Source organism: Pleurodeles waltl, chromosome 2_1 (genome assembly GCF_031143425.1).
Source record: "Pleurodeles waltl isolate 20211129_DDA chromosome 2_1, aPleWal1.hap1.20221129, whole genome shotgun sequence".
Classification (NCBI taxonomy): domain Eukaryota; kingdom Metazoa; phylum Chordata; class Amphibia; order Caudata; family Salamandridae; genus Pleurodeles; species Pleurodeles waltl.
In genome coordinates, this window is record NC_090438.1 from 365,250,452 (window position 1) to 365,265,849 (window position 15,398).

At 45.5% G+C, this 15,398-nt stretch overlaps 1 protein-coding gene across 2 annotated transcripts in view; it reads right to left on the reverse strand.

Moving 5' to 3' along the window:
• Window positions 1-15,398, reverse strand: part of HDX (highly divergent homeobox) — a 307,184-nt gene that overhangs the window by 60,625 nt on the left and 231,161 nt on the right. For both annotated transcript variants that reach the window (XM_069212603.1, XM_069212610.1), the window contains one exon: window positions 13,594-13,716. In XM_069212603.1, the coding sequence (XP_069068704.1) occupies window positions 13,594-13,716 (123 nt within the window). The remainder of the gene's footprint in view (window positions 1-13,593; window positions 13,717-15,398) is intronic.

Consider the following 15,398-nt stretch of genomic DNA (forward strand, 5'->3'; position numbering starts at 1 on the left):
CCTGAAAGGTGGGAAGATGGTGATTTTAGCACCAGAAACCCTTTGTTGATGCCATTTTCAGGGAAAAAACCACAAGCCTTCTTCAGCAGCCATTTTTTCCCATTTTTCTTTTTTTTAAACAAAATTTTCACTGTATTTTGGCTAATTTCTTGGTCTCCTCCAGGGGAAACCACAAACTCTGGGTACCATTAGAATCCCTAGGATGTTGGGAAAAAAGGACGCAAATTTGGCATGCATAGCTTATGTGGACAGGAAGTTATGAAGGCCTAAGCGCAAACTACCCCAAATAGCCAAAAAAGGGCTCAGCACTGGGGGGGAAAAGGTCCAGCAGCTAAGAGGTTAACCCCCTTTTTGTGGCCTGCTTTACATCAATATTCCTTCAGGTGGCCAACCAAGCATGCTGGAATGTTTATATTTTTTTTTACTGAATGTGAGCACCACCAGTGCAATCGTTTCCAGGGCTGCATCAGTGTAACACCTTCTTGTAAAGATGACTGGAATTGTTTTAACAAATCAAATCAAATCAAATCATAAACATTTATAAAGCGCGCTACTCACCCGTGCGGGTCTCAAGGCGCTAGGGGGATGGGGTTACTGCTGCTCGAAGAGCCAGGTCTTGAGTTGCCTCTGGAATGCGGCGTGGTCCTGAGGTTGGTCGGGAGGGAATTCCATGTCTTGGCCGCCAGGTAGGAGAAGGACCTCCCACCTGCCGTAGTGCGGCGGATGCGAGGGACGGCGGCGAGAGCGAGGTTGGCAGAGCGAAGATGACGGGTGAGAGTGTAGAAACTGAGGCAGCGGTTGAGGTATTCAGGTCCCTTGTTGTGGAGGGCTTTGTGTGCGTGGGTGAGGAGTCGGAAGGTGATCCTTTTGTTGACAGTGCAGGTGTCTCAGGTGGGCGGAGATGTGGCTGTTGCGGGGTATGTTGAGGATGAGACGGGCGGAGGTGTTTTGAATTCGTTGCAGACGTTTCTGGAGTTTAGCAGTGGTTCCTGCGTGTAGGGTGTTGCCGTAGTCCAGGCGGCTCGTGACGAGGGTGTGGGTCACGGTCTTTCTGGTGTCGGCGGGGATCCAACGGAAGATCTTTTGGAGCATGCGGAGGGTGAGGAAGCAGGAGGATGATACGGCATTGACTTGTTTGGTCATGGTGAGAAGTGGGTCCAGGATGAAACCGAGGTTGCGTGCGTGGTCTGAGGGGGTTGGTGCGGTGCCAATGGCCGTGGGCCACCAGGAGTCGTCCCACGCGGTCGGGGTGTTTCCGAGGATGAGGACTTCCGTTTTGTCTGAGTTCAGTTTCAGACGGCTGAGTTTCATCCAATCTGCGACGTCTTTCATTCCATCTTGCAGGTTGGTCTTGGCGCTGGTGGGGTCCTTGGTGAGGGAAAGTATCAGCTGAGTGTCGTCGGCGTAGGAGGTGATGATGATGCTGTGTTTGCGTACGATGTCGGCGAGGGGGCTCATGTAGACATAGAAGAGAGTCGGGCTGAGCGAGGAGCCTTGTGGGACGCCGCAGATGATCTCGGTGGGGTCTGAGTGGAAAGGTGGGAGGTAGCCTCTTTGGGAGCGGTTGGAGAGGAAGGAGGTGATTCAGTCCAGGGTCTGTCGTTGGATCCCGGTGGAGCAGAGGCGGGTTATTAGGTGGCAGACGGTGTCGAAGGCAGCCGAGAGGTTGAGGAGGATGAGGGCGACTGTTTCTCCGTTGTCCATCAGGGTTCTGATGTCGTCTGTGACTGAGATGAGGGCGGTTTCTGTGCTGTGATTGGCTCGGAATCCGGACTGAGAGGGGTCGAGTAGGTTGTTGTCTTGAAGGAAGTTGGTAAGTTGCTTGTTGACGGTCTTCTCTATGACTTTGGCAGGGAAGGGGAGGAGCGAGATGGGGCGGAAGTTCTTCAGGTCGCTTGGGTCCGCCGTAGGTTTCTTCAGTAGGGCGTTGACTTCAGCGTGTTTCCAGCTCTCGGGGAAGGTGACAGAAGAAAACGAGCTGTTGATGATGGCCTGGAGATGCGGGGCGATGATGTCGTCGGCTTTGTTGAAGATGAGGTGTGGGCAGGGGTCCGAGGGGGCACCAGAGTGGATGGAGTTCATGGTGGCTTTGGTCTCTTCCGTGTTGATGTGAGTCCAGGCGTTGAGGGTGATGGCTGGGGTTGTAGGTTCTGTGGTGGTTGGCTGGGTTTGGTGTCCGAAGCTGTCGTGTAGGTCGGTGATCTTACGATGGAAGAAGGTGGTGAGGGAGTTGCAGAGGTCTTGTGAGGGCGTGATGGCGTTGGCGTTAGGGTTGGAGAGCTCTTTGACGATGTTGAAGAGTTCTCTGCTGTTGTGACTGTTTTTGTCCAGTCTGTCTGTGAAGGAATTTCTTTTGGCGGCGCGGATCAGTTTATGGTGTTCGCGGGTAAAGTTCTTGAGGGCAGTCATGTTATCTGCGGTGTGGTCCTTGCGCCAGGCTTTCTCGAGGGTGCAGCAGGTTTTCTTTGATTCCTTGAGGGTATCAGTGAACCAGAGAGGTTTTTTGGTGTTGGTCTGTCTTGGGAGGTGTCTGAGGGGAGCGAGGTTGTCTGCGCAGTTGGTGATCCAATGCGTGAGGCTGAGGGCTGCGTCATTGGGGTCGGTGGAGAAGGTGGGTTGGTTGTTGCTGAGAGTGGAGAGAAGTTGTTCCGCGGGGATTTTGTTCCACTGTCGCCGTAGGATGGGTTGTGTGCGGAGGTGGCGAGTCTCGCGTCGGAAGGTGAAGTGGACACATCTGTGGTCGGTCCAGTGTAAAGCGGAGGAGTGGCTGAAGGATACGTGGTTGCTGGCGGAGAAGATGGGGTCGAGCGTGTGTCCGGCGATGTGGGTGGGGTTGTTCAGCAGTTGCTTGAGACCGAGGTTGGCGAGGTTGTTGAGCAGGGCGGTGGTGTTGGGGTCGTTGTTCTGTTCCAGATGGAAGTTGAGGTCACCAAGGAGGACGTAGTCCGGCGAGGCAAGGGCGTTCGGGGAGACGAAGTCAGTGATAGAGTCGCTGAGTAACAGATTTTTTGGACAGCTCTTTGAAGTCAGAGAAAGAAAACATTTTTGTGGTTGTTAGTGGGAGATCGAGTTTCATGCCCGCCCTCCCTACCAAGGTGTGAAAACTGGCAAATATTCTTCTGGAGGAGGTGTAGGTAGTTCTGCTGATTTCTAGGGGCACCCGCGGTGATGAGGACCGAGCTGGAAGGAAAGGAGCTGGGGTGGAAGGAGGCCCCTGTTGTGCTGTCAGTCCTGATCCGGGGGCAGAAACAGAGGACCTTGTTGACATTGCGGGCAGACCCACGGGTGATTACTCAGCCATGTCCCAAAGCACACTGGGAGAAAACGTGGACACCATGACGTCACGTCTAATATGGACGATGCCAACAGGGAACTTATCAATGTCACCTGCCAGTGCCCACGGGTACTGCTCAAGGTTTTCCAGATCTAGTCTGACAACTGGGAAATTTTCTAAGGTGAAGAATATGTGGTTAGATGTCTTTATTAGAAAAAATAAGCTATTCAGCTTTCATGTACAGTATCTTTGGAATAAAAGAATTGGTTATTATATCACTTGATAGATGTTTCTGGATCACAGAAAGACATGTGAATTTAAATGCTATCCAGTCACATAAATTGAGCACAAAATACAAATCTGCATTTTAAGTAAGGTGTTTATTTTGATTTGTTTTGATTTAAATGTATACTTATAGAGAACACTTATGCTTATGTCTGCCTTGTTCCACCATGGGATGTAAAACAACTTACAAGAAACTGGAATCTGCAGTAGAGATTGTATGGATGCTGACAAGTTGAAAACAATACCATTCAGATTTACAAAATGATCACTAAGACAATCACAACAGTTTGAGGAATGGGATAGGGAAATATTATTTTGAAGTTAACAAAAGTAATCTCTTCAATCAAGAACTCCAAAATGGCTCACTTTAGAGTTTGCTTCATTTATTAACCTTGAGGTCCCTTACAAGCATGGTCTAGGCTCTAGGCCGGGGAGAGGTAATAATAGCGAGTTACAGGAAGTAATTTAAGTGACATTTTGTGCATGTAATGTTTTTGGGCTGGAGCTATTGCGCATTGATAAATTTAAGGAACCAAAAGAAAGCTTTAGTCCTCAAACGGACGTCATAAAGCTTGGCTCTGCGTAGAGTACAGTGGGAGCCCTGTGCAGCCTTGTGTACTTGCTCCAAAAAGATGTTGCTACCTCTGATAGAATAATTTTGTTTTGGGAGTCTGACTTTAGGTGAGTGGTTAAATGGAAATATAGAGCAATCTGCCTATATACATAAAAATGTGATGGTGTAAGGCATTTTGCTCCTGTGGGACAACCACTTCACAGGCTGATGCCAGGGTTGTCTATTGTCTCAAGCACCAAAACCGGACACACTTTCTAATATATGATAGGCCTTCTGCCTGTACCTTGTCTTGGCTGCTTAAAGGTCTGCAGAATGAAATTAAGATAATGCAGGACATGAAGTCCAACAGGGACATGAGTTCTCTATCACTGTGCTCCATCATTTTCTATGGCATATTGCTGGCTGAACTCTGCTAGATGTCATATTCATGTAAGTTTTGTAGGAAGGCTGTTTCTTGCTATGTTTTCTTCACTGACAAATTTTGCTGACAGCCACGGGTCCACCAGGCACCAGCATGCACAGATTAGGCCTGAACACGTACAATTCTAAGAATGTTTTTATCAGCCTATAACAAAATTAAGGTTACACCTGTCTCACTTGTATGGGTAAAGGCACTACCACAGCTGCATAACTTACTTAAAAAACACTGTGCTGATTGAAGCTCAATAGGTAGGATCTTGGCCAGCTTGTGACCATGTTAGACATTACACCTGTGGATTCTGGCAGTGCTTGTTGAGGACAGAATTGGGAAAATAGGCATACTGATAAAAAGGAACACATGAAGGCCCCTTCCCTGGATATCATAGTAAGAAGATTTTATATGAATTTGTTTCCAATTTTAGGTGACGTTTCACTGTTTCTAATCCTTATAAATTGGACAGCCCCTACTGCCCTGTTGTGGAACAGTGTGAGGAGTTACCTCTCTACATGTTAGCGGTGTGGTGTTGTTACCACAGGTTTAAAGAGTGTGGCATGTTATTTAGGATATCCAGCACCCATTTGTGCGATGTGAACTTCTCCCGACTCAAGATGTGATAGAGATGCCCTCATGCTCTGATGTGTGGGGATTTCATGTAACAGCCCCTTTCAACTGTGCACCTACTCTCCAGGGAATCTAAGCAGATCAAATCCCCTGTAGGCCTCTCTGGCAACAGTGCTATTGATATCCATTGGCTGGTGAAAGCTCGAGTTATCGGACCAGTTACGAAGAAAACTTTTATTTCTGTCTAATATTGTCTCCTAGTCCCAAAAAGAATGCAGACATTTTGTTGCAGGACATAATCCAACTTCTTTTCAAATAAGCCTTTGTCATGAAACCACAAATCTAAACATGTGCACTTCGGTATGGCTTAGTGACAGAAACCAGCTTTTCAGATGTGTGCTTGGAGTGCACTCTGCCTTCTGCCAGTACCAAATTAGTTCCAGTCTGTCTTCTGGTAAAAAGGATGGTATCTCCACCATCTTCTACCACTGTTCTGAGTCAGCGATAACAGTGTTAGCTGACTGGATAATAAGTGAAGCTGTGTCAAATCCATACAGTCCAGTTTATTGCATTATTTGGCAGGAATGCCCCATGGCTTATCCATCTCCTACGATGGCACCCCTGATGAGTCCAGCTTCACCAGGAAGAGCAAAGGCCTTTAGAGATACATCTGGGGCTATACGTGTCTTGATTTGGATAAATTAACAGTTGTCCTGGGAATGATGGTGGCATTGGTGGCATCTTTATGTTTTTTCACAAAAGATTCAAAAGTGCTTAGTAGTTTTCTCTTGCTCCTGTAGCAGAGTACACAGAAAACCTGTGCTTCCAAAAACATCCATAGGCTAAACGTGACAGACAAGTATTTCATTAACACCATTATTCTTGGTGATATCAAGATCCAGTTCGACTTTCCAAATTACAACACAATGAAATCTATTCTCCCCTCCGTAGAATCCCCTGACTCCTACCAACACATCTCAGGGCCTATGCATATAGCTAAACATACATTACATGCAATTTTCATTAAGTATCAAGATTTAAGACACTCATCAGCAATAGACGGTCCTCTGCTCTGATCATTATGTCATGTCATATTCTTCATTCACGGATGTTCTGGAGAGGCAAGATAACCTAACATAACCAGTGACAGCGTAGCTTGAAGCTGGGCCAGTATTGAAAATGTCACTTACCCAGTGTACATCTGTTCGTGGCATTAGTCGCTGCAGATTCACATGTTTGGCACAGTCCGCTGCCTGGTGTTGGGCTCGGAGTATTACAAGTTGTTTTTCTTCGAAGAAGTCTTTTTGGTCATGGGACCGAAGGACTCCTCCCTCTTTGGCTCCATTGCGCATGGGCGTCGACTCCATCTTAGATTGTTTTCCCCGCAGAGGGTGAGGATGGAGTTGTTTGGTATAAATAGTGCCCATGCAATGGAGTGAATATGTATGTATGATAAGAGTTTCTAATAATTATTTACAAATGTTCAGATGTTTAAGGTTTATGATCTACTTCTAAACGGCTACAGGCTTCCCGGGGAGGTGGGAGGGTACATGTGAATCTGCAGCGACTAATGCCACGAACAGATGTACACTGGGTAAGTGACATTTTCAGTTCGATGGCATATGTTGCTGCAGATACACATGTTTGGCATAGACTATAAAGCAGTTACCTCCCCTAAAAGCGGTGGTTTAGCCTGTAGGAGTTGAAGTAGTTTGGAATAATGTTCTTAGTACAGCTTGGCCCACTGTAGCTTGTTGTGCATTTAGTACGTCTACACAGTAGTGTTTAGTAAACGTATGAGGCGTAGACCAGGTTGCAGCCTTACATATTTCGCTCATAGGAATGTTTCCTAGAAAGGCCATTGTAGCACCTTTCTTTCTGGTTGAGTGTGCCTTTGGTGTAATAGGCAATTCTCTTTTGGCTTTAAGATAGCATGTTTGAATGCATCTGACTATCCATCTAGCAATGCCTTGTTTAGAGATTGGATTTCCTATGTGTGGTTTTTGAAAAGCTATGAACAGTTGTTTTGTTTTCCTGATTAGCTTTGTTCTGTCAATGTAATACATTAGTGCTCTTTTGATGTCTAGTGTATGTAGTGCCCTTTCAGCCACAGAATTTGGTTGTGGGAAGAACACTGGCAATTCTACTGTTTGATTTAAATGGAATGGTGAGATTACTTTTGGCAGAAATTTTGGATTTGTTCTTAGAACTATTTTATTGTTGTGTATTTGAATAAATGGTTCTTGTATGGTAAATGCCTGTATTTCACTTACTCTTCTGAGGGATGTGATTGCAATGAGAAATGCGACCTTCCAGGTTAGATATTGCATTTCACAGGAAAGCATGGGTTCGAAAGGGGGACCCATGAGTCTTGTTAAGACGATGTTAAGGTTCCATGAAGGAACTGGTGGTGTTCTTGGTTGTATAATTCTTTTTAGCCCTTCCATGAATGCTTTAATAACTGGTATTCTAAATAGAGACGATGAATGAGTAGTTTGTAGGTAAGCAGATATAGCTGCGAGGTGTATTTTTATGGATGAAAAAGCGAGATTTGCTTTTTGCAAATGTAGTAAGTATCCTACTATGTCTTTAGTAGAGGCATGTACTGGTTGTATTTGATTGGCATGGCAGTAGTAAACAAATCTTTTCCACTTAGATGCATAGCAGTGTCTAGTGGAAGGTTTTCTAGCTTGTTTTATGACCTCCATGCATTCTTGTGTGAGGTCCAAGTGTCTGAATTCTAGGATTTCAGGAGCCAAATTGCCAGATTCAATGATGCTGGGTTTGGATGTCTGATCTGTTGTTTGTGTTGTGTTAACAGATCTGGCCTGTTGGGTAGTTTGACATGCGGTACTAGTGAAAGGTCTAGTAGAGTTGTATACCAAGGTTGTCTTGCCCATGTGGGTGCTATCAGTATGAGTTTGAGTTGGTTTTGACTCAACTTGTTTACTAGATATGGAAGGAGAGGGAGAGGGGGAAAAGCGTACGCAAATATCCCTGACCAATTCATCCATAGAGCATTGCCTTGTGATTCGCGGTGTGGGTATCTGGATGCGAAGTTTTGGCATTTTGAGTTTTCTCTTGTTGCGAACAAATCTATCTGGGGTGTTCCCCAAATTTGAAAGTACTTGTTCAGAACTTGGGGGTGAATTTCCCATTCGTGGACTTGTTGGTGGTCTCGCGAAAGGTTGTCTGCTAGTTGGTTTTGTATTCCTGGAATAAATTGTGCTATTAGGCGAATGTTGTTGTGAATCGCCCACTGCCAAATTTTTTGTGTTAGGAGGCACAATTGTGTTGAGTGTGTTCCTCCTTGTTTGTTTAGATAATACATTGTTGTCATGTTGTCTGTTTTGACAAGAATGTATTTGTGTGTTATTATGGGTTGGAAGGCTTTTAACGCTAGAAATACTGCCAACAGTTCTAGGTAATTGATATGAAGTTTTGTTTCGTGTATATCCCATTGTCCTTGAATGCTGTGGTGATTGAGGTGTGCTCCCCACCCTGTCATGGAAGCATCTGTTGTTATAACGTATTGAGGCACTGGGTCCTGAAATGTCCGCCCTTTGTTTAAATTTTTGCTGTTCCACCATAGAAGCGAGAGGTATGTTTGGCGGTCTACCAACACCAGATTTTGAAGTTGACCCTGTGACCATTGTGATGCTAGACACTGTTGTAAGGGTCGCATGTGTAGTCTTGCGTTTGGGACAATGGCTATGCATGATGACATCATGCCTAGAAGTTTTAGCGCAAATTTTGCTTGTATCTTTTGGTTTGGAAACATAGCACTTATTAGCTTGTGGAATGCCTGCACTCTTTGTGGACTTGGAGTGGCAATTCCTTTTGATGTGTTGATGGTTGCTCCTAGATATTGTTGTGTTTGACACGGTTCTAGGTGTGATTTTGTGTAGTTGATGGAAAACCCCAGTTTGTGAAGGGTTTGTATGACAAAGGTGGTGTCGTTTGCGCATTTTTTTACTGTGTTGGTTTTGATTAGCCAGTCGTCTAGGTAAGGGAACACATGTATCTGTTGTCTCCTGATGTGTGCTGCTACTACTGCTAGACATTTTGTGAACACTCTTGGTGCAGTTGTTATTCCGAATGGCAACACCTTGAATTGGTAATGTATTCCTTTGAATACGAACCGTAGGTACTTTCTGTGAGAAGGGTGTATTGGTATATGAAAGTACGCATCCTTTAGGTCTAATGTGGTCATGTAATCTTGCTGTTTGAGCAGTGGAATGATGTCTTGTAGTGTGACCATGTGAAAATGGTCCGATATGATGTAGGTATTTAGTGTCCTGAGATCTAATATTGGTCTCAATGTTTCGTCTCTTTTTGGAATTAGAAAGTACAGGGAGTAAACTCCTGTGTTTTTTTGTTGTACTGGTACTAATTCTATTGCATCCTTTTGCAGTAGTGCTTGAACTTCTAGTCCTAAAAGTTCTAAATGATGTTGTGACATTTTGCGTGTTTTGGGGGGGATGTTTGGTGGGAAGTTGTGGAATTCTATGCAATAGCCATGTTGGATTATTGCTAATACCCAATTGTCTGTTGTAATCTGTTGCCAAGATTGGTAGAATTGGCTTAGTCTTCCCCCCACTGGTGTTGAGTGAAGGGGTTGCGTGACTTGAAAGTCACTGTTTAGGTGGAGGTGTTTTTGGAGTTTGGAATCTTCCCCTACTCCTTGGGAATTGACCCCCCCGATATCCCCTGAAACCACCCCTTTGGAAGGAACCCTGATATGGTGTGGTTCTTGATTGTTGGCTGGTGGTGTCTGTGGGTTGGCCACGAAACCCCCCTCTAAATGGAGTTTTTCTGAAAGAGCCTCTGCTCTGCGGGGAGTAGAGTGCGCCCATGGCTTTGGCCGTGTCTGTGTCCTTTTTAAGTTTTTCAATGGCTGTATCCACTTCCGAGCCAAACAGTTGTTTCTCGTTGAAGGGCATATTAAGGACAGCCTGCTGGATTTCAGGTTTGAAGCCTGAAGTGCGTAGCCAAGCGTGTCTCCTTATGGTGACAGCAGTGTTGACTGTTCTTGCTGCAGTATCGGCTGCGTCTAGTGAAGAGCGGATTTGATTGTTTGAGATCGTTTGTCCCTCTTCCACTATTTGCTGCGCCCTTTTTTGGTATTCCTGGGGAAGATGGTCTACGAGAAGTTGCATCTCGTCCCAGTGTGCGCGGTCATATCTGGCCAGCAGCGCTTGTGAATTTGCGATGCGCCACTGGTTGGCTGCCTGTGACGCCACTCTTTTCCCTGCCGCGTCAAATTTTCGGCTTTCTTTGTCCGGAGGTGGGGCGTCGCCAGATGTATGTGAATTTGCTCTTTTGCGAGCTGCCCCTACTACCACAGAGTCGGGTGGTAACTGCGAAGTAATAAACACTGGGTCTGTGGGTGGTGGTTTGTATTTCTTATCCACCCTTGGGGTGATGGCTCTTGATTTTACGGGCTCCTCAAAAATTTGTTTTGCGTGCCGTAACATCCCTGGTAGCATTGGGAGACATTGATATTGGCTATGTGTAGCCGAGAGGGTGTTAAATAAGAAATCATCCTCTATAGGATCGGAATGCAGTTGGACATTGTGGAAGTCTGCAGCCCTAGCCACCAGTTGCGAGTATGAGGTACTGTCCTCTGGCGGTGACGGCTTTGTGGGGTATGACTCGGGATCATTGTCCGGCACTGGGGTGTCATACAGTTCCCAAGCGTCTTGATCCTGATCGTTATGACTTATGGTAGTTTGCGCTGGTGAGTGCATTTGTGGCGGTGTTTGTGCCGGCGATGCCTGTGGAGGAGAGGGCGGAGGCGTGACTTTTTTAACCACTTTGGCTTGTGGTTGTGTGTCATCCTTTGGAAGTCCGATCTTTCTTTTCCTCATGATTGGGGGAAGGGTTGATATCTTCCCTGTATCTTGCTGGATGCACAGTCTCTTTTGTGTGTAGTCCGATTCTACACTTTGGAGCTCTTGTCCAAATTTGTGCATCTGGCCACTTAGTCCTTGTTCCTCTGAGTAGGATGAAGGTGTGGTATTTTTCGGCGCCGAGAGAGAATCTTTTTTCGGTTTCGGCACCGACAGAATTTTTGTTCCTTTCGGCATGGATTCTCGGTGCCGATGTTTTTCGGTGCCGGTATCTTGTTTTTGTCTCTCGGAGCCGCTTTCTCGGCTCCGAGGTTGCTCCATGGCGGTCCCTCGACCGGAGTCGGGTGTCTTCGCTATGGGCGTGCCCTTTTTCGGCCCCTTCGACGGGTCGCCTGATTTATGGGTCGAGCCATGGCCTGTTGGCAGTGGCGTCCCCTGGGCTTTCGGTTTGTCGATGGATTTACTTTTCGACGTCTTACTCACAGTTTGTTGCTGTTGTTCGACGTCGGAGTCTCCGGATTCTGATTCCGGAACCGAGAATGTTTCCTCTTCGTCGTCGAAACGTTGTTTTGTCGACGTGGACGCCATTTGGTGACGCCTGGCTCTTCGGTCCCGGAGTGTTTTTCTGGACCGGAAGGCTCGACAGGCTTCACAGGTATCCTCCTTGTGCTCGGGGGACAAGCACAAGTTACAGACCAAGTGCTGATCTGTATAAGGATACTTACTGTGACATTTTGGGCAGAAACGAAACGGGGTCCGTTCCATCGGCTTCGATGTCGCACGCGGTCGGGCCGACCAGGCCCCGATGGGGGATCGAAACTGCCCCAAAGTCTTCCGATGATCGGTGTCGATGTACCTAACTATCCCGATACCGAACGGAACAATACCGACGCTTTCTTCCGAGATTCTGACTAACTTTCCGAACCGAAACACGGAGCGAAAAGGAATACGTCCGAACCCGACAGCGGAAAAAAACAATCTAAGATGGAGTCGACGCCCATGCGCAATGGAGCCAAAGAGGGAGGAGTCCTTCGGTCCCATGACCAAAAAGACTTCTTCGAAGAAAAACAACTTGTAATACTCCGAGCCCAACACCAGGCAGCGGACTGTGCCAAACATGTGTATCTGCAGCAACATATGCCATCGAACGAATTATTTCAGCATCCATATAGTTTGATTAACCACCACACGGCTATAACTCCATGTAAAACGCAGTCCTTCTTTAATTGCTCGATCTCAGATGCCACTGGCTCTCTGAAGGTACTCAAACACCTGCAAAACAGCCTGCAGTGCCATGCCTCCAACAAGTTACTAAGCAATTATGTGCACTCAAACTGAATAATCACATCTTGAACTATACCTGAAAGAACAATACTTAAACAGTGAACAAACTACTTCATGACTGACAATTCAAACTACACAAAACATCAATCAGAAATATCAAAAATAAAAATTATTTTCCATACCTCAGTGAATACTGCTGTCCTGTGGATGAAACAATGTGAATGCTCCAGTGTAGCTAGGCATCGCCTTCAAGCCAGCTGTACACTATGGTTTAAGTCACTAACATTTTCAGTGAACTTCCCACCCTAGGTGCGCACGTACATTTCACAGGAGGGGCATAAGTGAAGTTATATGGGTAGATGTAAGAGAAAGGAACACCCAGTTTTCATGAATGTTTTCACTTAAATGGTTTCACATGGAAAATATACTTCTTTTAATGGAGAAAGAAGAACAGAAAAACATAATGGTGCAATAACAACACAAGAAGCAATCCACAGTTGTAAACTGATCAGAGTGCACCTGGAATGCTAGAAAAGTCAAACATTCTAAAGGTGTGCACTGGCCACTTTGTGAAATATAGGAATACAAGGGGCCAGATTACGAGTGCCTGTCAGATCCATGGGGAGGAGACCGCCACGGAGCTGGCCCAATTACGATGTATCCACTGGCCTGACAGGGGGAAACCTCCATTTTAGGAGGTTTCCGACGGTCAGTCCAGTGGAAACAGTGCGAGTGAATTGGCCTTGCCTCCTTAGGAAGCTGAGACAATTGCCATCGCATAGAGGGTACCCCCCGGACCCTCATAATGTGCACTGTCTGCTGTAGCAGACAGTGTCCATTCCAAGGGTGCTGGGCAGGGGGGGCCCTGCACTGCCCACAACATAGTCAAAGGCAGTGTAGAAGCCCCCCTGTGGACCCCGGTACTATCTTTCTGCCAGCATTTTCATGGCAGAGACCTCGTCATGAAACGGCTGGTGGAAAGAGAAATCATGATGAGCACAGCGACACTGAACTCAGCGCTGCCGTGGCTGACCACACCTTTGACTGCTGCCAACCCGTCGGCATCCATGATCCTGGCAGTGGCGGCGGTCCACTGGCGGTCTGACTGCCACTGCAAGTTTGGCAGTCACAAAACCACAAACCACTGAATTAGGCCATAAGTCTACATCTTTGTGGTAGTAGTCATATTTCTGTGCGCTGACTACACTGTTCTTAAAATGAAATGGAAGTAGAAACATGCCCGCTAAAACTTATTTTTGGAAGAAAAAAGAAGCATAGAAGTGAGAAAAAAAATCTAATAGAGTTTTAATCAATGCTGTTGTGGATATACTTGGTATCTCACCTGCTGCCTTTCTTCATCGTTTGACCTGATCGCAAGTATCAATTTTCTTGTGAAATTCTGGAGTTTGGAATATTTTTGTTTCTGGTTTTCTAGATCGCTTTCTATACATTTGACCTCTTCATTCTGAAAATAAAAGTCAATATTTCAAAAATGTATTCGAACTCATCTGCATAAACAAATAACATGAGAAGAAAGAGGACATTTCTTCACAGGATTGTCACTGTCAAGACTCTATCTAATGTGTTGAAACACTCCAGGATAAAAGAAGGGCATTTCAATAGGGAGCCTAAAGTTTGATCAAGCGAGTATGTAACAGCATTCCTTATCAGAAAAGTTTTGTGCAAAGAAATATTCAAACATTTTTATTATAATAAAATACTAGTTTGCTATGAACTGCAACGCAATGCAACTTGACTTCAAAATATCTATGGAACATACAGCTATATTTTACCAGTATACTGCGATTTAACTGCTGCGTAACAGGCAATTTCCTGTCAATGTTAAAGAAAAAGAACAACATTGTACAAACAAGCATTTGCAATGCAATGGGTCTTGTGTTTGCTTGAGTTAGAGCTACTGGCCTTACACATTTCTAACTGGACTTTGTTTGCCACATAAATTGAAAATAAAAAGTAAAACAGTTGACATAAACAAGCCGATTCAAAGCACCACGGCTGCCTTGAGTGTGAGCCTGAAGGAGAGACACAAAGAGAAAAAGTGAGTTTCGCTCGTAGTCAAACGTATTGGCAAACATGCAATTGTCCATGTAACAGGATCGATGGCCAAGGCAGTAACAAAACTGCAACAAGGAGGGACAAACGTAAAGCATTTACCAACCATAACAAAGGATTTTTGAAAGGCAAGTCCATGAACGAGTGATAGTGATGGGCGTGTGGTGGTTAAAAGCCCACCGTTATTACAACATGTCAGAGCGCTTGCGCTCAACCTAAAAAGGTCAGCTCTCCTTGCGCTAATGCATCACTCGTGCTGTTGTCTGCTTGCATATCCCCTTTCTGAGTGCCTTCTCCTTGCTTTTCCCTCGTTCTCATTGCTTTGTCCTTGCTTTTTTCCTCGTTTTCACTTCTTTATTCTTGCTTTTTTCCTCAGCTGTGTTTGTGCCTCCTCCTTGCTTTTCCCTCGTTTTCACTGCTTTCTCTTTGCTCTCCCCCTGTTTTTGAGTGGCTTCTCCTTGCTCTTCCCTAGTTTTCACTGCTTTCTCCTGGTTTCTGCCCCATTTTTTGAGTGCCCGCTCCTTGCTTTTTCCTCATTTTCACTGTTTTCTATTTGCTTTTTCTTAGTTCTTTTTCTGTAACTTCTCCCTTCTTTTGCCTTGTTTTCAACTCTTTCTCCTTGCTTTTCCCTGTTTTTCTTGGATGCCTTCATCTTGCTTTTCCCTCATTTTCACTGTTTTCGCCTTGCTTTTTCCTCCATTTCTTGTGTGCCTTCTCCTCGCTTTTCCCTCATTCTCACTGCTTTCTCCTTGCTTTTCTCCCCGTTTTGTGTGTGCCTTCTTCTTGCTTTTCTCTCATTTACACGCTTTCCCCTTGCTTTATTTCCCACATTTTTTGTGTGGCTTCTCCTTACTTCTCCCTTGTTTTCACTGCTTTTTCACCTTTTTTGTGCGCCTTTTCCTTGCTTTTCCCTCGTCTTTACTGCTTTCTTCGGGACCTGCAAGCACCTGGATATCCTGCGGGTGATTAGCTGCACTTTCCTGATTGATCTGACATAAAAAGTATATTTTGATACGGACCCCGGTTCAGAGCTAAATATATACAACATGTTCAACTGTACATAAACATCTCTAT